Source organism: Sebastes fasciatus, chromosome 14 (genome assembly GCF_043250625.1).
Source record: "Sebastes fasciatus isolate fSebFas1 chromosome 14, fSebFas1.pri, whole genome shotgun sequence".
In the NCBI taxonomy this organism is placed as follows: Eukaryota; Metazoa; Chordata; class Actinopteri; order Perciformes; family Sebastidae; genus Sebastes; species Sebastes fasciatus.
Window position 1 is genome coordinate 19,555,220 of NC_133808.1, and position 24,429 is coordinate 19,579,648.

The window sequence follows — 24,429 nt, forward strand, 5'->3', positions numbered from 1 at the left end:
ATTTACAAAAGATTAACTACAAAAACAACATTTAACTGATCAAATATGAATGCCATGCTGCTTGTTCTCAATTATTCTATTATTAAATATGCCAATATCATTACTAGGGTTGCATTTATTATAATTCATTATCAATTACTAAGTGGATTATTCTCTTGACTGTTTGGATCTATGAAATGTCATTGTTTATTATCCCAGTAGACAATGAAGCAAATACTCACATTTAAGAATGACAAGACAATGTTTTGAAAGTTTAAGCTTAAATTTTTGTATTATTATTTTATCTTTCTAATTGGCAAGCTATTGGTTATAAATGATAACATAAAAATATAATCAACATTTATTGCATCATCATATTGCAAAACTTTGGCTTCTGTTTGTAACTATTGTCTCAACCTTTTTAAATTGTGTATTAATCACCAAGTAAAACATTAGTTTAGTAAAACTAAACCGTACATACAAAGCAGACAGACACTCATTTATCCCTTACGGCACAATATTTATTCAACAATATACAGATTAATTTCTCTCTACTTCTCAGACTGATCTTCAGTTTTTTATATTTATCTTGCTTTCACCTTTGTACATTTTTCTATTTACAAGATTTAAAATAAGTCTTTCTCTCCATTTATACAACATCAATAGTACAGTGTTATCACATCGTCCAGCAGCTTCCCTCGAAGCGCCTATAGATTAGATTCATCATTGATAATCTGTTTATATTTCATACAACCAGCTGACGTCTTTGAGCCACAGAGCAGCAAACTGACAGAAGGGCTCGACATGCACCAAAAAGTCCCGGTGAGGCTTTTCTCTCTGTGAGGGCAGTCGGATGACAAATGGATGGTCCTCTTATTTCAGAGAGGTCCTTTCGCTCTGTTAGCACCACAACAGGGTGTAGAAACAGAACTGCGGAATGGGGACGCTGTTGCACTTTAAAAAAATCAGCTTAAATGCATCTGCCCCGTCCCACCCGACACGGATCAATGAAAAGCCGGTAACACCAAAAACTAAATAAGGGGAAAAAATGTTGCATAGAATCAATTCTGACTTCAAGAACAGAAATTTTGGTGCTGCCATTTTTTTTTTAAATGTGGCTTTTTGAATAAACTCCTGAGACCTTCCAGACCCCCCTAACATTTTTTTTTTTTTGGTTTTGAAAAGAAAAAATAAATAGCTGTACCCTTAGAATTTAACAAAAATAGCATTGTGTTGGATGTGACATCACATAAAAGTACTACTTTAAAGAGACTAAAACCCTGCATTGAGTGTATACACGTTTGCACATCTATATATATCATTTCAATAACTATCTTGAGGAGAGAGGTGGATGGATTAAAGTGCATAAAACAAAGCCCACAGTTATCACATGCAGGACAGGAAATGAACTTCAGTACAAATTCAACTTATCTCCTAAATTAGACTTCTTTTGAAATGTAAGTGGACCCTGTGTGGATTAATATTCTACCAAAATGAATAGAAGATACAATTTCAGTCAAGTTTTCACAGGTCTGCTGTTCATTTCCCGCCCTGATCACATGCAAATAACACCAGACACTGAGGAATATTTGTCTATCCGTTACTCTAAACATACAGTACCAACATGGCTGCTGGTAACCTTGGTCAGGGGGCACTCATATTAATGACATGAACACGTCACCAGTTTTAAAAAACAGCAAAAAGGGTGCCACTCAACTCACGGCAAAATACAGCAAATGGGAACACGGCTCGTTGTGAGCCACACAGCACGAGGATGACAGCAGACAGGCCAGGTGAGAGTGTGAACTGTAGCTGCACTCCTCTCCTCTTCTTCATCCACAGTCCAGTCCAGCAGGAGGAGGAGGAGGAGGAGAAGGAGGAGGAGGAGGAAGCCAAAGAGCCGACGATGGAGGCTTTTTGGCCTGAAATGTTTAAGGCTAAAGCGCACACAGGACTCACTCAGGACTCACTCAGGACCGGGAGGAGGAGCAGCTGTGAAGGTTTTTCCAGCACAGACTGTTTGGGATTTTCACTGCAGACTGAACTGACTTTTATATACATTTAAATCATCCTCACTTTAAACAAGCACGTGAGCAAGACGTGGGGGGAATGCAACTACAACAGCTGACATCTACGGAACACAGACGCATAATATACTGCTTTTACATGTGAACAGCAAATAGTGAGAGTACAGCGTGTCGCGCGCACACACACCTGTGATGAGTGAATTCATGGCAAAAAAGGTGAAGCTGCATCTAAGGGCACGTTGAGCCATATGCGTCCAAACATCCCTTTTTTTTGTCCCTTAACTTTGAAATAAGACCAGTAAACAGAAACAAATAGGCATTTTTTTTTTAACTTAAGACACCCAAGCAAAATATAATTTCCTTAAGGAGAGGATGTGTATTGGCACATCTGGCGAAGACAAGGACGAGACTTGGGGTTTTGGCTCGCTGGCTGTTTCACGCATCTGAAACAGCAGTGCTTTGCAGGGCACTAAACATGCAGACAAGCACGCCATGTTCAAATCACTCAGCCTGGGCAGGGAGCACTACAGAAGGCTAGCTAGCACTGTGCGCAGATGCAGGCATTTAACAGCAGAGAAGATCCAACTCCATGCACATGAGGATAAAACAAAAAAAAGAAATTGCACTTCAAAAATCATTACATAAAAAAAAAAGAAAGCTGGACATATCTAGGGAATTCAAATAATCAGGTTAATCCTGATGTGGTTGTTTGATATATGACGGAAAAACCTGAAGACAGTCGTGTTCTTATTTTGCAGCTCGGTTTTGTGCATGGAACTGAAATGCAAGGCCGAGATATTCAGTCACAACTCCTCACGTGAACAGACTTTACAGTGTCATTTCAGTGTGAAACCAGTTTGGGTCCCCACTATCTAATCCCCCCCCCCCAAACTGTTCCAGTTTCAAACCTAATGGGGTCTTTTAAATCCTGCGTCTGATTGGGAGACAGGTGTCTGAGTGGCAGGGTGAACACACAATGAGGTAGAACAAAATGTTTCATGAGCGTCCAATCAGAGCAGAGAACGATCGTCATAGCGACTGCTGATGCGCAGTGACTAATACTAGCCTCCAGAGGGCAGCACGTCACCGGCTCAGACACAAGCCAGAGCCTGACAAAACACACCTACAGGTGCTTTCAGATGGAAGGACCCATTAAATGGTTTGATCCATAACAACAATCCAATATAAAATACAGTCATTGCCTTTCAGCTTCAGACCCAAAAACCTGCACCGTCTACAATGTTATAGTTAATCCAGTTCTTCCACAAGATTCAGCTTCAGATTTTAAATCAAGATGAATTCATTCCTCTTGTAGCTGCACAGTAGTGAGTTCTTCAGATTTGTCCAGTTAAAAGCTCGGGGGCAAGACAAACCCTCACCACATTCCAGTTTGGTTTTTACAACAATCTTAAAAGTCAGATTTTACAGATCAAATGAGGATATTTCTAATTACAGAATAAAAGGAAGGTCTAGAGAATCACTTCTGCCAAATCACTGTCAAACAAGTGAAGAAAAACAAAACGCTACCTTCTTTGGATTGTGATTTAAAAGAAACAAAAACATTTATGCCTAATTTAAAAAACAGCAATTTGACGAGGAAGATAATCAGCAAGAACGATTGCACGTGAGCCCGGGAATGAAAGGGAAGGAATGAAGAGAAAGAGCAATAATCCCCCACTCTTCTCCACATGAGCGACGGTAAGTGTTATTGCTGATTCATTTTTCGACTGATTCAGTCAGGAACTCGAAATAATCTGAAATGTCGTATGTATCTCCTACAGCTTGCGTGGCATCCGTACGCGTTTTCTCTCAACGTTTCCTCCTTTTTTGAGGAGAGTTTGTGTGTGTTGGACGCTCAGCTCGGTCAGACGGGAGGATGCAGTGACATGCTGGACTGTAGTTACAGCAGAGGGCAGTCATCGTTTACTACTTTACTCTTGTTGCATTTTCAGTAACGTTAAACACCGCCAGCAATGACTGGAGGTCACGATTGTAATGGATGTTAAAAGGGTGGAGACACAACTCTTGAACACACACACACACACACACACACACACACGCACACACCAACACAGATAGGTAGACAGAAGTAGGGTTGTAAAGAGTTGCAGAGAAAAACTGCATGAGGATGAGTGTTATGAACAGGTATTTTGTGTGTGCGTGTGTGTGTGTGTGTGTGTGTGTGTGTGTGTGTGTGTGCGTGTGTGTGTGTGTGTATCATGCCCTGCACGTTAGACCTGTGATATGATTTGCATGTTGAAACTGGGGGAGCGGGACTGCTTGGTGAGAGGAGCTCCAGTAGACAGGAGGTCCTGGGCGTCCTCCGGCCTGACGAGGTGCTCCTCCTGCAGGCTGATGGTGGAGTGGCGGTGGGAGCCGCTTACTGGAAGCACTCCTTCCTTGTCGGAGCCCCCCGCCGCCTCCTCTCGCTCCTCATCGCCTCCATTCAGGTTGAAATTCATGCAGTCAAAGGACTTACTGGAGGAGGTGCTGCCAGTCCGCACCAGCGTGGGCCCCGCAGGGAAGCTCAGGTGCTTCTTTATGGGGCTCAGCTGGATGGCATCCAAGTTGATGCTGGCCGGAGGCGACGGCTTCCTCTGGTGGTGCCTCCTCACAGGAGCCTGGGGCTCCACCGACAAATCTGCCTGTTTCTCCGCCTCCCTCTCTCGCTCCCTCTCCCGTTCCTTCTCCCGCTCCTTCTCCCGTTCCTTCTCCCTCTCCCTCTCCCGCTCCTTCTCCCGCTCTCTCTCCTTCTCCCGCTCTCTCTCCTTGTCCCGAGACAGCCGGGCCGTGATGGCTTTCTTGATGCTGCTGCTGCTGCTGTTCAGGCTGCCGCCCCTCGGCCCCATGCCGCCGCTGCCCGCCTTGGTGCCGCTGGGCTGGCTGCTGTTGGACGCCCCGGAGGAGAAACCCTCGTCTGGGTCGTTGATGTTGAAGGAGTCTTCCCCGCCGCTCATACCGTCAGCATCTGAACATGAAACATGCACGAACACAGACAAAAAGAAAGCATGATAGACAAACAGAAAAGTGAGGAAGATCAGACAACGACATTGTGTTGACAAATTTAAGTAAAATCTGACTGTGGACAAAACGTTTAACCATAATACTCTAAGTCCTGTGGCGCATATTCACTTTTTTCTAAAGAAAAATCTTGACACAGCATCTGCAAACAACTTTCAAAATACTAATGAACCAATTACTATTAAAAGTGCCAAAATTCATGATCCAGAGAAAGGGCCTTAGCTACTGATTCTTGTTAACAGTGATGTGAACAGGCCTGCGACAAACTCTGATTAATCTGCAATAAGATTAAACATGTTTTGAGTGTTTATAAATAATACAGAGTAAATTAGCAGACTGAATTAATAGCCTTCTAGCAGGGCAGCACTAACACTCACACTCAACCGACCGTGTTGCTTCATTAGCTCACTCATTATGCACCAAACAGAGGTACAATTCAATACGGCACACAATGACCTTGAGCCTTTGATCGTCTGATGTAATTCAAATCGACTAAAATCTGACTAGCTGTTTGTTTAGGAAAAGAGTGAGTTCAATAACCTGCCAGATAAGAGAGCAGAGCTTGTCTAGTGAACAATATCATATTATAGTAGATTAGATTAATATCTGGCGACAGAACAAGCACAACATTGACATGAAGACATCTAAACAATAAAACATTTAATAATCCATCACTGTTTGAAAGCTGAAAGGGAAAAAGATTTGAGTTAGAAAAAAGCATGTTATTGACATACAGTATGCAGGGTAGAGTCTGTCAAACAGGAGAGACAGAGGATCGGGCGTCTGTCTCCGTCATGCATTGTTGGGACAAGCAAAAATTGGACGACAGGGAACCACAGGCAGCACCAGAAAAGAAACGGAGAAACCGAGAAGAAAAGGTCTGGACTGACATGCACATAACATGAGGAGAAGACACATGCTCTCCTGCCCCATCCCTCGTTTCTTATGCAGCACTGGCCCAGCGGCCGAGGCGAGCCCGCCAATCTGTGGAGAGCACTGAGGCGAGTCCGCACACCTCGTCAGATCAATAGCTCTCCAGTTAGAGCTGACAGTCCACAAGGCTAAACGGGCCAGTCTGCAAGCCATTACTAGTCAACCCAATCCCAGATGAAGGAGCTGAATGTTCTTCAGAGCTCTGCAATTAAAGGCTCAAACCAGTGTTTTTTTGCACGTTTTAGCCTTTTGACTACAATTTGCTTACATTTGTTTGTGCAACACATTTATGTTTGCCATTGGTTTCTGGTCATGGCTACATTGTATTGTGTGCTAATGCAACTGTGGAGCAGGGACCATTTTTAAAACTCTTCCTTGATGATGCATTCAAGGACACTCGGAGATGTACAATTTTAGAACTGCTCGTCGAAAATCATTGTGTACACAAGGGATGCTTCTAGGAAATTAAACCCTGGATACATACTGTTTATATGGATAATGTGAAAAGGAAAATTGAGTTTTGTAATAAAAAAGAAGAAGCGAAGCGCTACTTGGATCTGGCAGCGATGCACCAAAGAAGGTACTCCTGATGCACGGGTAGGCAAACATTGTGAAAAAAAACTTTTTTTTAATCAAGGTTACATTATCAAGTCAATCAATCACTGTTGGTCTTTACTTACTTTTTACTCTACTGGAATTAAAAACATGTCAGGCATCTTTGTGTTTTCATTTTTATTTTTTAATTATTATTGTATTATTTTTTTTTTATTATTATTGTTTTTATCCATTTAAAATGATTTTTCTACCCTAACTTATTTTTTTATTTAATTTATTATATATTATATAGTTTCATTTATTCCTATGTTTTTATGTAGTTACGCAAAACTGTTATGGATAATATGATTTCGCTGAGAATAAAAATAAAGTAAAAAAAATGACTGCCAAATCAAAGATCCAAGCTTCCTTAAACACATCAATAGTGAGAGTTTTTAAAATTGTCCCTTTTCTCAACGGCCGAACAAAGAATAAAGCGATGAAATATTCACTATTAGAGTAGCTAGCTTGAGTCAAAAATGAATGGTATCCCGTGGTTGTGACGTAAAGTAAATGCAATGTGTAGTTAACAGGGTTAAACATGCAAAGCCATCAGTATGGTAATTTCCAATATCACTGCAATGCAACCCCAAACTAAAGGACATGCGTTAAGGTAGGTGTTTCTTTCTGCAATGGACACTGAGTAATCAATCGTCTTTAAAATATTCAGTTCTCTCTTAACTGGGTGGCAGATTTCTGTCTTCTCTCTATTCACCACAGCTGCACAGAGTTTAATGAAACATCATGGGAGGAAGACGGGGTGGCACTCAGACAAATGCTGACCTTAAAGCCAGGGAATGAGCTGATCGTCAGTCATGTCAAAAGAGATCTGATTGATGTTTCAAGATTTCAAAACACGTAGCAACCACACATGGATATGGACGCACATTCAACAGGACAAAATGGGCCGTATGACAGGTCCAGTGGAGTAGCCTTTGCAGTTCAAAGTATTGGATTTGTAAACCTTCCTGCTCACTTGGCCTTATCATTTGAAATGTCAGTGTTCCAGGGTTTCGTGTTTTAGCGGAAGTTTTCAAAGCTTGCCGTAGCGTGCGCATGCATGATGAAGGGCTCGTTCCCACTCACTGAGCTGAGGAAAAGACAATGTGGGCAAAACACAAAAAATGTGCATACAATAAAGCTGCTGGACTGAAAAACGAAATGGAAGGCCTCTTCCTGCAGAATGGCGGCAACAGATGGTTGCTGCTGGCCCGAGTGACCCAAAACTCGTGGTGCTGTCAAACACCGCGAGGGGCACTGCACAAACAAGATGTTGGGTGCCAGTTTTGTAAAAACGGATGTATTTTTCCTGTTAAAAACTACAGAAAAAATAAATCTCTAGAACCAATTATCAGACATGGAGAGTTGAGAAAGCCCAGAGTAAAAAGGTCAAGCTGCAGGCTGGGCACTGAACATGCTCAGTGAGTGACAAGGGCGGCAGTCTCAAGTACGTTAGAGGCATGATGAGGAAAAAAAGAGAGGATATGACATGATGACAGGCCCATGCAGAATGGCCGCTAGCCACACTTCCTTCAAACCCAGAATAGGCGACTCTTCCATTCTTGGATGACACGAAAAATAGTAGCGGTCTAGTAGTAAACGGGTTTTATAGACTGGATGAGTTAGTATACTCTGGGGAAGTGAAGAGGCAGCTAAAATGGGAACGGCAGACTTAACCCCCTCGAATGGAGGAAGGGTAGGAGGAGGAGGAGGGTTGGGAGGGTACAGATCGAAGGGGCAACCTCCTCCTGAGACCCTCTCTGCTCTGCGTGTCCGCCCCTGTCCCCTACCCTCAAATGTGATGGGGGGAATGATGCTGCTGCTGCTGTGCTGGCTCTCCTCATTGGCTGCGGGGTCCCAGGGAGTGTGGTGGTGGTGTTGGTGGTGGTGGTGCTGGGCGAGGCTACGAGGATTGACGATGAAGCTCAACTCTGCAGCGGTTGAGTAGTCAAAACAATCTGGGAGTCAACAACACAGACGGGGAAACGTGTTTCTTTAGTGGCAGCGAGTCTCAACCGATTTGGACTCTCATCACGGGCACAGCAGGCCTAACAGCTGTCTGTAAATTCATTACAAGATATAGAAAATGAACTGCCCCATTAAATCGCCCATCTACTGGGAAAAATGGAGAATCTACAGGCACCATTTTGTCGGGAGTTTCTAATAAACCTTCAATTTAACTGGTGATACGAAGCACAGCACACACTTGATAAGACAAGACGAGCAAAAAAAAAAAAAAAAAAAAAAGGAGCGATAAGGAGCAGTGAGTGGCACAAGCACTGCAACACAGAGACTATATGACCACGATTACATACAATAACTGACACGAAACACCATTTTGATGATGCTAATGGTGTGACTTGGTTTACACAGATTTCCTTCTCACTGCTTCCTTCTCACAAACACCAGACAAAGTCTCTCACCAAAGAGTTCCCTCTTGTGGCGTTTCACTGATCGGAAAAAAAGTTTGTAAGTTTACAGCTTAAATCATAACTGTGGTGCTTGACCTTGCATACAATAACTCCAACCTGCCCTAGAGTGCTAAATCAATAATGAGGGCAATAAAAAAAAACTACTGTGCTGTCATATCTACTGAGATCTCTGCTGCACTGAGGCCTGCTTCGCTTCTCTGTGTGCTGCAGCCATGATGGCAGGTCTTCCTGTTTCCAGGGCTGCTGCAGTCTTACCTTCTCTCTTCCAGCGGTGGCGTCGTATGGAGGCGGTGGTGATGGCCGAGATGGAGATGCGGCTGATGGTGGGCGTCACTTCCACCTGGAGCACTTTGCGCCCCCGCGGCTCATCGGGAGCGTTGGCTGGCAGCGAGTTCTTCATGGCGTTCCCCAGCTGGAGATGACACATGCACAGATCAATAACCAGTTAAAATGATAAATCCAGGAAGGTATTGAAGCATGGTTATGACCCCCGATTTTGCCCATCATCACTGATTTGAAGGATTGCGTAGAGCCTGTGATGTGATTTGTGTGAAACACGGCAGATCAAAAGCATTGTTTACTACAGGGTTCAAGCTCCACAGTAGCAGGATATGTGATTAACTCCATTGACACGGTGCCGTTGCTCTTACCAAGATAGGCTGGGAGTAAAGCTCCAGCTGGGCTCGGTACAGAATGTCCTCCAGAGCATCCCGCCCCATCTCCCACTCTCCATTGTATCTGCACACATCACAAAACACAAACACACACCGGCATTTAACAGCGTCATGTTGTGAGCTTATTTAAGTAAACACGACTGTCTGGCGAGATGCCTTGATGTCTGAGTCACATCCCTGTGAACTATTATTAGTTATTTAGTAATGCCTGCAGCTTCAGTGAGGAAGGAAAGGAGCAGTTTATGTCACACTATTGTCTGTTTAACCTGGGCTTTACTTTGTTTTCTTACAAAAGCAATAATGAAGCTGTTTAGACTGCTAATTTGTGTAAAGTCAATGTGTTCAAATGATATGCAAATAGTGTAAATAAAGGATGAATGTTAAGTGCAGGTATAGGTAAATTTTGGGGTTCATCACCTGGCTCTTTGCTAAAGAGGAGGGATGTCTTTGCATAAGGTGATGTCATATGGTGGCCTTCAAATGCGGTCATGTTTATCATGTTCATATGGAGAAGAGTCCATATGAACGTCCCCCTCTTGTGGTGTTCACAACCTCGTAAGTGGAAAGTTTCTGAAAGCTCAGAGTTCACGAGTTGTGACGTGTTTCTTGATGTCAGAAATGGCAGAGGCCCAAGGAGGTTAATTTTTTGGTGCATAATAAGTTAATATATTCTTATTTTAGTCATATATTGTGTTTCTTCGTAATTTTATAATATATGTTTGAGGAAAATGTTGATATTCCCAACGGCCTCATCTTTTTCCTCTGTGGCTTCTAAACGCCGACAGTAACGTTAATATTGCCGTTGCTTAGCAGCGGTGTTCTCACGACCATTTGAACGCCAAGCATATTGTGTTCACGACTTCCCATGTTGTAAACACGAGCTCACGAGTTTCATTTGAAGACAGCAACAACCCCGTGGTCAATCAAGAAGGATTAAAAGGACACATTAAAAGAAAGAAAAGAAGAAGAACTGCCCGGCTGAACTCTTTGATCGGGTCCTGCACATGCAATAATCACACAGCCGGGGACAAATGCGTGGGGTTCCCTTTAGACTCGAGATGAAAAGGATGCAATGAATGGGCAGGTAAAAACGGACTCTGATGTTGTGAAGGCTGGAAAATCAGTCCAGAATAAAATTTAAATAAAATTAAATTTGGTGCGTCTATTTGTTCCGATATCCCCCTGTGTGTCACTCCCTCCCTCTCTCTCTTCATGTGGTATTACAGCGCTGTAGCATTAGCGGACATATTAACCTAAATCCCGGAGAGTCCTCGACGAGTGCCAAGGTCCCTCTGCATGTGTGGAGCGGTGGATTCATGTTTATCTGCCCTTCATGTGAGCCTGCTCGGGCCAAGGGTGAATGGGAGAGCTCAGGCTGGCACTGAGGTGACCTATGGTAGGGATTACTAAAAAGGCTATTATTCTTACACACACACACACTCTGTTTTTTTTCCCCAGTAGCACTGACTGCTCCAATCTCCTGATTGCTGCTGTGTATCCTCGTGGGAGCGATGAGGCAGAATGCATACTCATTCTCTCCCGCCTCTCCTTGCTACAGTCGCTACCGTATCAGGGGATCCATCTCCGAGGACGAGCTATCATCGAGGAGCCGTAATCAGCTTTGCAACGACTGTTCTCATAGGGGATGAAATCACCTGCTCCCACAATGCACTGCCCATGTAATCAGTCTGTACAGTGGGGAGCTTCTATCCTTGGTGGAGTGCTAGCATATGTTGTTAGGAGATTTTCTGCAGTAGATCGCAGCAAACGAGGAGAGACTGCCCTCATTAGTGATGTCCCGAGGAGGCACAATAACAAAATGAGAAACATTGTGTCATGTAGCTCATAAAGGAACTCATCATTTACATGATGATATCTGTTAAGGTGCGCAACAAACACAACATAATCTTCCTCCCAATTATCTGTTACTTAATGATCATCCGATAAAGAGTGATGATGTGAACGGGCATGGATGAAAGCCCCTTAAAGCAGCTATAATTGATTTTCTTTTTAATAACAATGCATCAAATGACAATGTGAAAACAATGTGACAATTTGAAAGGGGTCGCTCAACGTGACGGAAGGAGGAGTTTTGCAAAGACATCGGAGATCACAGAGGTTCCCATAGGAATGAATGATCTTCCTGTTGACTCGAGTGAATATTGGACTTGTATTCACCAGGTGGCCACAAACAGAACTCCAAATGAATTATGATGTTGCTCCGTAACTGCTGGATATGTAAATGAGCAACTGTTTGCTAACAAGTTGGACAAAACTATCAGTTAATGCAGCTTTAAAAGATACATATACAGTATGAATCTAGAGAAAATCCATTATACTACCCCGGGAACGGAGAGCAAGATTTTACAGTGTGGTGCCCCTTCTTTACATTTTTAGAGAATCTCTGATCATCTCATTTATTTATTTATTTGCTTGATTATTTTTATTTGTTATTTTTTAAAATATTTTTTTATTGTTTTTCTTATCCTATCCTATTTATTATTAATTCCTTTATTTCTTGACTTACATTTTCTGTTACTATTAAGATTTATTATAGATATTTTCTCTGTATTGTTGTCTATAATTTCAACTTTATTTCTTCATCATTTTAGAATTTATCTTTTGTTGTCAGCTGTGGTTGCTTGTGTGTTTGTTTTTTGTGTGATGTGTTGTGACACGGGTGAGTTACTGTTTTATTCAATATTGACAATCAATAAAAAAGACCTTTGAAAGAAAGAAAGCTACATACATGCTGTGGTAAACAGCAGTCAGCATCTGCACCATGAACTCGGGGTCCAGCAGCACGCGGTTGCACGGTTCCCTCCAAAGCTTCTGCTGCTGCCGGGGGAAGCCACACACACACAGCCTGAGGAGGGAAAACACACACACACAGTCACGTAAGTAAGGTGAGTAAAGTCATACAGCAACGGGAGGTAGCACAGATCAGATGAGCCTCGATGAGACAAAGAACTAAAGAGAACATCAGTCACTTCCTGAGCAAACTACATTGAAAACGCATCAAACTGAGCAAGGGGAGCAACATTTAAACTGCTTTACACTTGTAGAGGTCAGGCGAGGCTAGACGACGGGGTGTTACGGGGTCTACACATTGAAGCTAAACACAAAACGGCGAGCATTGTTCTTTTGAAATCTTCACAGTCACAGTTGGCCGTCTGTCTAGACCGAGCTTGCTTCAGGCGTCGTCTGACTGCTCACTCACTCACAGTAGGGAAGTCTTCATATCCTGAACCGTCTGCGCGCTGCGGTGGAACAATCGCCGGGCAGCGCCGGCAGCTCCACTACAGAGCGTCATATTGTGAATTCCACATTGATCCTCTCTCCTAACTCCAGGGCATCTCAGTGTATCCCAGACGGACAGACTCAGACAGGTATCCAACCGCGATGCTTTCATCTGGCCTTTCAACCGAGCCCTAATGAAATTGTACTTATCAAATCCTCCTGCAACAGGGACAGTCCGTATCGAGGTCAGCGTACGGCTTCAGGGTAGAGGAGTTGATATAATGCTAGACTCAGTAGAGCAAGTAATGGAGGTAGAAAGGGAGAGGGTGGTCACTAATTGGGTACAGAAAGGACGAAACAAAGTCACGTGGTTTTCACATGTGTTTTCCTCACCGTGAGCTCATCCTGCAGACGGACTGGTAGGAGGATACGGGCATGTACACCACAGCAGAGTTGTAGCAGAGCATGAGGAAACACAGCACTTCAAACCTGCAGCCAGAAAATAGTCGGAATCAAACAGCGACACAGACTCTTATTAAGATCCAATTAACTCGGTTAAAGTGAGAAAATCAAGAAAGATATCATGTAAAAACTCTGAAAAATCTGATTTCAGCTAAACCCCAACGTGTCCATTTTTATTTAACGTTCTATCCGCTACAGTAATTTCTGTGACACCTTTGCTGAAGACAATTATGTAGAGTAGCTCAAGCAATTTATGAACTCTGAACTGTAAAATAGTCTGTTAAGCAAACCGCTTGCCTAAGCAGTTTTGCTCATTGTGAACTACTGTAGTGCATGTAGATGCACAGCTGACTATAATGCAGCCTTAAACTCTCAACACACACCATGTCAGGGTTGTAGTCAGGCAAAATGCAAGGTGCGTGAGACTATAGTTTATTGGTACAATATTTGGCAATAAGGCAGTAATTATATGGTGGAAAGATAAATGGTGAAAACAAAACTCTACTTTACAATTATCCGTTTTCAGATATCGGTACAAATATCCCTGTGCATCCTATTTGGTGCATGTGTGTTTTAGAGAGTGTGTGTGTTGATGGACAACCGGGAGGAGGACCTCGAGTGTAAAGGCCATAATTGACTCTGTGCGCAGGGGGAGGTAAATGGCCTGGTTGTATATCATCAGACGGAGTGAGCCGGCAGCTCTCAGGAGCTTCGGGCTTTCTTCTCATAAACACTATCTCGGACTCGGGCACACAAATGGGTTTCCAGATAAGCTACGAGGCCTGGCCCTGCTGAAACCCATTCACTATATTTATGACGCTCTGCGTTCATCATGGCTGAGGGCCACACTGCTAGGGTTACAGCCATATCACCCTGAACACGCCCGATCTCGTCTGATCTCGGAAGCTAATCAGGGTCGGGCCTGGTCAGTACTTGGATGGGAGACCGCCTGGGAATACCAGGTGCTGCAAGCTTTGGGGCAGCAGTAGCTCAGTCTATATGGACTATTGGAAAACGGAGGGTCGCTGGTTCAAATCCCCACGTGAACCAAGTACTGAGTGTGAACTGGTAGCTGGAGAGATGCCAGTTTGCCTCTTGGGCACTGCCAAGGTGCCCTTAAGCAAGGCACCAAACCCCCAACTGCTCGGGGCGCCTGTCAGGGGCAGTTCTGACATCTCTCCATTAATGCATGTATATAGTGCCTGTGTGTACTGTGGGTAAAATATAACAGAGTGAAATTTAGTGAAAATTGAATTTCCCCTCAGGGGATCTATAAAGTGCCTTCTGGACAACGCGCAGGATGACCACTGATATCTGAGCTGCTCTTACACATCTGAAGCATCACAGCTGATGATGTGTGTGCGTCTCTGCGCATGTGTCGCCGCAAACAAACAGCTGACCATTTTCTGGCAGGACTCCAGCATGCTTCATTACTATGCGAAGATTATCATTCATCCACAGCAGCAGCAGAGAAAGTGTGAGAGCCAAAAAAGCTTTCAGGCCTGCTGAGGCTGGCCAGAGGAGGCTGTATGAGAGTCGAGGGTTATGCTCTGATCAACTTGAAAGGTCTTTGTCATCTTATGGGGAAGGAAAAGGGAAGGATGAGATGTGAAGTGAAAGAAACTACATAAATAAATAAATAAATAAATAAGAGAGAATGATGTGTTTACCGAGGCTGAACGGCCTACAGCGCTGCCATTTCTCTGTATCCAAAAAGCAACAAAAGGTTTCACCCTCTAGTAAGTCATTCAGTGCGGTGGACTTGGCACGATGTCTCTAAACTGCTGCAATTTAATCTCTTTTGTGACGTTGCTGCGTCTCAGATTATTCCCTCTCTGCGAACAGCTGGTGGAGTCAGAGTGGTACCTGTTCTGAGCCGTGAAGGTCTCTCTCTGTGGGTGGAGGCCGCTGTACACCACTCTGATCAGGTCATGTTGACAGAGGGCCCCCTCTGTCAATGCCATGGACCCCAGGCTATAAGGCTGAACACACACAAAAGAAAAACAAAGTTAACACTTGAGTTTCAGGGACTTTGTTTCCTGCATTCTGGTGACTTTTAAAGAATGAAAATAACAAAATAAGGAGTACACTTCAACAGTATTTTTTATGTTAAATAGGCCTACTTTTAATTCTCAGGAAAGAAAACTGAATAACTCTTCCCTCTGGGGTGAACTAATATTCATCAGTTTTTAATCATTCATTCCTATTTGCCCCTGCTTGCTTGAGTATTTCCTTCTCTTAGTACTTAGTTTTTTCTTTCTCCGTCTCTCCCTCACTGAAGGCCCTTTAAGACAACGTGACAACAGCAACACTGTGCTCTGAAACCTATTATTTAATGGCTTGTGCTGCGCCACAACGGCTTTTTGCTGCGTCGAGCAAAACTTTGGCCACTGCACGCTGTGATGTGCGCAGCTCAAACCGCGTTTGTGTTACCAACAGCTCTCCTCTGCCAGGAAACGACATTTGGTGTAACTCCATTGTCGGTAGGGTTTATAAAGGACATGCTGTATAGAGCCAGAAACAGGTTGAAATAATGAAAAGGAAAAAAGGTGTGAAAATGTGGGAGAAATACAGGAGAATTGTGACTCCGGGAGGAAACCGGGGGGGTTGGCAAGTACCTCATGCTAGTAAATTAATTGGCAGTGATGATGCTGCGATTCTAGCAGGGCGCAAACAAGCTGCCGTGCCCTTCAAGGTGTTGATTGACAAACTGGGGCCTTTGCTGTGCTCGGATGGAAAACTGCTGTGATTAGTGTTCAGATTTTATTACAGTGGAATGATATTACTACTGGACCTCTGCCAATCTCTCACCTCTTACTGGATGGCAGCGCCTGACTTCTTTCCGTTGGACCTATTTATCGGTTTCCAAATTTGGTCGATAAATTGCTGACTGTGCAACTCCTCCACTAAAAGTTATGTTCCCTCTATCTTATACAAAGTCCTTCATGCAACATTAAGATCTGAATTTCTGCACTAGTTCCTTTCAACTACTTAATCCATGTTTCTATTTGAGTCTGTCCACTTTCTTAAAAGGGTTCTGCACACCTACACTGACAGGTCAGGGCTTTCTGCAGTGTTTTATAGAGGAAGTGAGCCATCTCACCTGACACAACAATCACCTCTACTCACATGATGAAAGGTGATAGACTTTCATGAGATAAAACATTAACCTTTTCACACGTCACATGAGATTCCTTTCGTGAGTCAGGCACTCGTTCAGGCCGTCATCAACTAACTAAACTGATCATGAGATGAGATTTTTCAGGATCCAGGTGGCTTAGTACCTCTGCTCAACAATTTCCTTGGGTTTTTTGATTTTAATAATAATAATAACTTTATTTATAGAGCATTTTTTAAACAAGAGATGTAGCTCAAAGTGCTTTACAAAAGAAAAGGAAACTGCAACACATTCAAAGAAGGGCAGATAGACAATAAAATGAGACAATATAAGGAAAGTAGATGCTAAAATATATAAGTGAAAATAAAAGAGACCATTAAGAATGATAAAAATTGGAGAATTAATGTTATTTTATTGTATAACAATTAGCAACAGGTATGTAGAGAGTACACTGTACTTGAACCCTTTGTTCTGTATTGAGTCAGTCCAGAACAATCAGACATGTTCCTAGTAAATATGGCTGACATGGCAATAATAAGCACATTAATATTCTCTTTCTTTCATGAATTAAATAGAAAGAGGAAGTGGCACAGGTAACCACTGAAAAAGTGAGCCAATGACTGATTTATGTGCACGTTATTCTGATGGCGTGCAGAGCAAAAGTCACCCCTAAATTGAATTGATATTCTGTCGTAAGTATCTTGGCCGATTCTGAGCAGAGAAGGAGGGAAGGATGGATTAATTCAGAAAGAGAGACTGGAGTGTATGCTAATGCTGGAGGCCTGGGGATAAGGATGTGATGTGTGGAGCCGTACTACAGCCTAGGACGCTTGTTGTGATTCACGCATACACACGAACCCCCCCTCACCCGCCTCCATGCTTTCTTCATTCTCACAGCACGGAGGGAAGAGCCTCTCGAGCTTGTAATTACAGCGATAAATCGCCCTCAGCACGCGCCACACACTGTAGTCTCATCAACACTCACGCACTAGCACCCACTGAGGGCCGTCATACTGTATGAAAACATACTGTACACTTTAAAAAAAAAAAAAAAAAAAAAGACTGGCCCACAAGACACTGCTTCGTTCTGCCCTCGGTAAATGACCCCGGGTCTGCACGTCCTGTTGAACACCTTCCTAATGAATTCCAGTCAATACTGTGACCTGTTTTAGCAGTCAGGTCAGAAGTTAGGGAGGTTGCACAAACCAAGTACTAAAACTGAATAAAAGAGGCTAAAAACCAAAGTTAAAAGTCACCTCATTTTAAAATAATAACAAACAAATCAACAGAAAAAGAAAAGTATGAATGAAGAGTATACGGATTTATTCCTGGCTAGTTCCTCACTGTGGACATGTACTGTGAGCCGCTCTGCTCACGCGGGCTGTGTGGCTGCTCTAACCTGTTAACATGAGCGCCGAAATAAAAAACAAGAGGTTCTGCTCATGCGTCCCGGCCGTTAGTATGATCAAAACACAAATGACAACAATCGAAGGCTGGATGAAAAGCTATCCGTCATGGAGAAGAACACAATAAATCGGACACTGAAGCGTGTGAAAAGCCCCTCCAGTTCCAATATGACATACTGGCACCTTAAAACACACAGATGGATTAGCCCTGGAGGCGAGGTTAATGAAAATGGACCTCCTGTAGCGCTGGAAACTGAGGAGGTGTCATCTTCCAAATAACACCTTAAATAAGTCTCTGTAACAGTCAGTCGGAAGGAGGTAAAGACGGAGAGAAAGAGAAGCAAAAGAGATCAAAAGAGGGGGATAAAGAATATTGATTGAGAGAATAAACAGGAGGAGCCCTACCTCATGATATATCGATGGTTTGGACAGAGATGGGATTGTGAAGGAGAGGAGCTTGCTGTTGCCGTCTTTGTCCACGATCTCCTGTAAAACCAAAGAGAGGGAGGAAGAGAGAAAAGCTGTGTCATTTTTTATTGTTAGTTAGTAAATGTTGGATTTGAATTCAGATTTCTAGCCCAGTTTAGCCCTTCTCTGCGGACCGGGGAAAGTATTTAGCAGCATACGGTTGACAACTGCTGCACAGTCCACTATTCCAATCGCTGTTGAGCTGGTGTAAAACCATTCTGCTGGGACGTTATTGACTCTGACAGATTAAATGTCACTGCCAGCACCCTCATTCACTCAATTCCTCTTCCACACTGTGATACAAAGACGAATCCGTCCTTGAAAATGATGCCATTTCGAAAACGAAACAATAATGAAGTTCATTCAGAGAGACGTTGAGTTGAGCATTCTTCATTTGGCAGAAAGCACTTGTTCTTCCTACTTTGCTCTGTAAACCAATTATGCAGCTGAGGAGGATTCAAGTGGTGTGTAAGAGTTATCAAAGCAATTGTTTTTACTACACGCGAGCATAGCAGGCATTGTTAACTGATTGAGAGGCGTAAAAATATTCATGTTTTCTTTGAGTGTATAACGTTCCTCAGTTTTATCTGTATAATCTATGGCAGATGTGGACAGAGGGAATTTATTATATCATTAAATATGGATAAATGTGTTTTTTTTCCCTCACATGTGCTGATCAAAGTGGTCAGATTATTATTCCCTGGCTGTGTGCATGTAAATGAATGCAAAGCAAACACCAGTTTATTCATCCACCCGTCCAAGCATCCATAATCTAGATTTTGGATTGTGATACCAAACAGGCTTTATCCCTTTCATCTCCCATTCTCCCCGGGTGTACCGTCGGTTCAGGCCTCGTCCTTCCCTTCACAGGCTGGCAGTATATCTCTGAATATCTGATGGGACTGCTGAGAGCAGAGCTGTTTATCAGAGCTCTGTCGTCAATGAGAGAGGTCTATGAGCATGTACAGCACGTGTGTGCGGAGTGGTATAGAATAAATTATACATGGACAGCGGTGCTTGCTGACATGGAGCTCTTTCTATTGATATCTCTAGCTCTTAGCCCATTTCCCCAAGGGTGTTTCCTAGTGATGCAATCTATCCTGGGTCTATCCATTAACCGAGGCTTTCCCTTTTGATTGTCTTTAATGTCAACGGACGAACATCCTCACTAATATTCCACCTAAAAGATAACTAAGGATATCAACGTTTTGGTGTAGACAGAGAGCCATTCATAGCTATCTTCACAGTTATAGAAACAAATGTCATCAGACATGTTTCAAAGAAAAGCACAGCCTTTCCTCTAAAAATATCATATCTACCTACATTCATCCATATTGACCAGTAAAACAATTACGTCAAAAGTATGATACTGATGCTCCTAATGAATAATGTATAAGTGGAATGAGTTCTGGACAGAGTTGAGGTCTTCTTTGTGACATCTAATGTGATGAAGGTGCTGGAGAGGCTGATCTTAGCCCACCTTAGATCTGCAGTTTGCCTTCCAGCCTCATCTGGGAGTGGGCGACCATGACAATGCCATCATCTACCTGCTGCAGCGAGCTCACTCGCATCCGGATGGAACCGGTTGCACTGGGAGAATCCCATCCTTTGATTTCTCTCTAGTGCATTCAACACCATCCAGCCACCAATACTGAGGGAAAAGCTGCAAGCGATGAGGGTGGACACGTCCACCATCTTCTATCAGTCTGTTGTGGCCAGCGCACTGTACCTTCACTGAGCCGGTGACACCAACAGACTTAATAAATTAATTAAAAAGGCTGGCTCCGTAATGACACTTTTGAAGTTGTGTTGGAGAGGAGGACATTGAACAAACTGTTGGATAATCCTGACCACCCTCTCCACCGCCTACTGGACAGACAGCGGAGCTCTTTCTCTGACAGACTGTTTCAGCTTCACAGTCACAAAGACCCATGCAGGAAATCTTTCCTGCCCAAAGCAATAACCCTCTACAGCACCTCACCTCTGTCTAATAGAGAGATACTGTAACTCTCAGCTTTATAGTTTCTGTCTCAACCATTATACTGGTTATACTCTACCTCATTGCATTTAAAAAAACAAAACTGCAACACATCTGCACACTTGTCTAATGGATATAGTATGTTATCCTATGTTTATATTTTAGTTGTAGTAGTTTGGTATATTTATAGTGTATTCTAATATATCATGTATATTCTAGAGATAATCTATAGATGTATATCTATCTTCCAGTGTTGATATGCTTATTTATTTACTGTGTAATTATTGTTGTGCAATGCCTGGATAACCTGCTGCTGTAACAAAGTGATTTCCCTCCCATCCATCCATCCATCCATCCATCCATCCATGACAGTGATGTGGCAATATAACAGCCACACCATCCTGGTTAGCCAATTATCGCATCATGTGTTTGAAGAGTGAAGTTAGACTGCAGGGATTTGGACACTGTGGCCAGGTCCTGCTGGCCATGACCATAATGATAGTGTGATTCTCTGTCAGGGTCAATTACAGGGCAACATCCCTCAAGCTGCAGGGATTCAGAGTTTCTCTAAAAGGAAACTTCACCTAGATGATGATTGCAGTAACATCTGCACACACATTCCATGTAAAGGACATTTATCCATCAGCTCAGTTGGAACAATATTCATTTTCTTATTCTTCATCGATCCTTATCCTCTTAGTAGCCATATAGATACTTTGAAGTAGGGATGAAAAATGGCTCACAAACATTTATCTCACAGATAGCATGTTAAGAATTCATTTCCCCAAATGTATATATTGTACAAGGTCTTGCCTTTACCCCCTCATGCCCCACTACAGACACCCACCAGGTTATAGATGCCCAGGAGGAGGGCCTCAATGCACCCATTGCTCTGGCGATCCCTGCTGGCTGTGATGCGTAGATATACCCACACCAGCTCAGGTAGGAACTGCAGGGTGAAGCGGCGCAGGCGGTCTTCAGAGCTCCGGTACAGCTCGAACAGTTGGTGGCACACAGGCTCCATCAGCTGGATCGGAGGGGGGACATAAGTAAATGTAAATAAGTATAGGTCTGAGACCCTAGTGGAAATACAATATTCATCAAATTAACATGAACGTAATGCCTATGGTGAAAAATTGAAAAACCAGAACAGGACAAGTTGGAGGAGGAGATATGATAACCTGAAAAAAATAAACATAAGCCAAGCTCTCAGCTGGAACCTTTCTGAATAGCCGTCAGAATGAATGAATATTATCCTGACTATACCACGGTGGGACAGACGGAGGGAAAGTTTTGCTGCCGGTCAATAGTGAGAGGTGTGTAGGAGCAGAGGGGATAAATCACTACAATGGAAGTCTGGTCAGATGTACTCTCAGGGGAGCCAGCCGAGCCAGTGTGTTTATACTGTTCAGGGGTCAGTGAAGTGTACTGTGTGTGTGTGTGTGTGTGTGTGTGTGTGTGTGTTGGCCTGTTGCTGACCCTGAAATAAGCTGCAACTCATTAATGAACTTGGCAAGTCATTTTGCCCTCCATGTCATCAGCTAAAAACACCCAAACACGCAACAGTCGAGCACACTTTGCAACCTCACTCTCCCTCTCTCTCTCTCTCTCTCTCTCCTGGATCACTTGTCCGACCATCAATGGGATTGTGCAGCCAGATTGACAACACTAATGGAATTTAGATCCCTGGGTGCTTGACACCCAAATTCGACTATGAAAAGAGCGGGGGGGGGAAAGGGGGGAGAAGAGAATTGGAGGCAGCAACTGTATCATTAGAGTGAAATTAAAGTCCCGTCTCGTTGAGTGCCTCAGGCCTTTGCTAAAAAAAAAACGTGTCATTAGGTCCTTTAAGGAGAAAATACTGCTTTAGCCATGCTGGCATAGGAGACATAAAAAAACTGAGGTGCTTGTGTGTTGCGGCTCACCTAATAATAAAGAGGGTTTTTTTTGTGTGTGATTGATTCACACGTCAATATTTTTTTTTCAAACTGTTGTTTTTGTCATGAATACTTTCAGACACGACGCAAATATTACACAACTAAAAAGCAAAGTAATTATTTTTCGTAACGAGGTCGATTTTCTGAGCTTTCGCACCGCGAAAAAAGGCAGCAACCAATCACGTTTGAAAGACGGGTTGAGTTGGGCCTATATGGCACAACACGGAGGCTCTGTAGTCTGAACCTGACGCCAAACTTTATTACTCCTTTCAACCTTAACAAAGGCAGCGCAGACCAGATCCACTCCTTTGTTCTTACCTGTCACAATAAAAGCCCTAGACATATTATATTCATACTTGCCAACCTTGAGACCTCAAAAATAGGTCTAAAATAGGGAGGATTTTACAACAAAGGTGGGGGGTCTGGGGTCCTCCCTCCAGAAAAATCTGTGATTCAGAGACTTTATTTCCAGCATTCTGGGGACTTTTGAAGAATGAAAATAACAAAATAATAAGCACACTGCAACAGCATTTTTATGTTAAATAGGCCTAATTTTAATGTTACTTTTAATTCTCTGGAAAGAAAACTGAATAATTCGCCCCTCTGGTGTGACTTTGTGCGAATCTCTGGCATAAACTAATATTCCTCAGTTCATCAGTAATATTCATTCATTATTTCTTTCTCCTACTCTCCATTTCTCTCTCCGTATCTCATTCGCTGAAGGTCCTTTCAGACACAACGTGACAACGGCACCACTGCGCTCTGAAAAAAATGTGTTTCCAATGGCTTGCGCCGCGCCACGGTGGCTTTTCGCTGCGTCGAACAAAGCCCAACTTCGGGTGCTGGCGAGCGCAAACCGCGTTGTATCACGAACATCTCTCCCAGCGGGGAATGACATTTGGTGTAGCTGTATTATCGTCATTATTGTTTGCCGTAAATCAGGAGAAATGCGGTTTAATTGTGACCCCGGGAGGAAACCGGGAGAAGGCAATGAAAATCGGGTGGGCTTGCAAGTATGATAATATTCGCAGGCGAGTATTTTGCATTTTTGTGTTGTTTATTCATCACACCCCCAGTGTGTAAAGGCCTTAAGTCTGTGTTCATAAAGTTTCTGTATATTTGTGTTTGTATATTTGATTATGCATGTAACTTTTCCAGTGTGGGCAGCAGATGTTCCAGTCTGTCACAGTGCTTTGTGTGTCTGTGTGTGTGAGAGTGTATAGAGAACACACAGTGTGCCATCTCACAGGTGACGTGGCTGGCATCACGCACCCGTCCATCATACTCTCCCAGAGTACAGTGTGTGTGTTTTAGTCTGTATGTGTAGCTCGCAGACACAGTTGTCAGTTTCTTGCTCACTGCCAACTGAGACTACATCACATGAGTCACAGGCAACACAGAGCTAAAAACAGCCATACTTGGGACTCTGTATGAGCGTGTGGGCCCTCTCACCTCATTGTTGGGGTCCTGGATGACTCTGTAGAGCGCTGGCACCAGAGACTTCTTTAGATGAAGGCTGCCGGCGTAGCTGGGGATGTGTTTTTCTGGTAAGGACTGGATCGAGGACAGAGAAAGGTTTGTTGAGCAATTGCACTCAACTTTGTTTTACATTTCTTCAGAATTTTGGTATGACGCACACAGTAAGGCCTCTGAATCATTCCCCTTGCATCCCTACAAATAGTCACCATTATAATATGCATGGGATAAAATACGCCCTACTGGGGTTTAATCTCAGTGGACAAATGTTGACATTTAGGTTTCAGAGATGTTGCTTCTGTTGCACCTCTTGGGGCAGGACAACTTACACCATTATCATTAGCTGTGTCTGAAATTGCTCCCTTGTTCACTCTTCCACCTCTCCTTACTTCAAACACTCAATAGTTTACTCAATAGGGAGAAGTACATTGAGATTTTGAGCAGTTACTAGTTTATCCATCATTATTTTGAGTCACTGTCAGGTGTAGGGACACACAAATGTAATTTTCGGATCCCTAAAATTCAACGAAATTGCATTGTGAGATTGTTGGCAGAAATAAGCGTACATGCTGCGGACGCTACATATTTTGTGGACATTTTTCCAAACTTCAATCTGATGAAAGGTCTAATCCGCCAGAGTGATTGAAATCACCTGTGTGGGTGTTCAACAATAATTCAGAAATA

General features: G+C 43.2%; 1 protein-coding gene and 1 non-coding gene across 10 annotated transcripts in view; one reads left to right on the plus strand and one right to left on the minus strand.

Moving 5' to 3' along the window:
• Nucleotides 1-478: 478 nt before the first annotated feature.
• Nucleotides 479-24,429, minus strand: part of LOC141782805 (hyccin 2) — a 51,711-nt gene continuing 27,760 nt past the window's right edge. For 8 of the 9 annotated variants that reach the window (XM_074659556.1, XM_074659557.1, XM_074659551.1 and 5 more), the window contains 10 exons: nt 23,722-23,823; nt 21,180-21,359; nt 18,292-18,372; nt 15,229-15,344; nt 13,294-13,389; nt 12,410-12,526; nt 9,637-9,724; nt 9,242-9,398; nt 8,345-8,512; nt 479-4,974 (listed from right to left, as the gene is read on the minus strand). In XM_074659556.1, coding sequence (XP_074515657.1) covers nt 4,238-4,974; nt 8,345-8,512; nt 9,242-9,398; nt 9,637-9,724; nt 12,410-12,526; nt 13,294-13,389; nt 15,229-15,344; nt 18,292-18,372; nt 21,180-21,359; nt 23,722-23,823 — 1,842 coding nt within the window. In that variant the 3' untranslated portion in view covers nt 479-4,237. The remainder of the gene's footprint in view (nt 4,975-8,344; nt 8,513-9,241; nt 9,399-9,636; nt 9,725-12,409; nt 12,527-13,293; nt 13,390-15,228; nt 15,345-18,291; nt 18,373-21,179; nt 21,360-23,721; nt 23,824-24,429) is intronic. The other variant, XM_074659560.1, reaches the window with a different exon arrangement.
• Nucleotides 14,218-14,336, plus strand: LOC141782932 (5S ribosomal RNA). The gene has a single exon (XR_012597186.1). It is a non-coding gene; the product is annotated as a 5S ribosomal RNA (ribosomal RNA).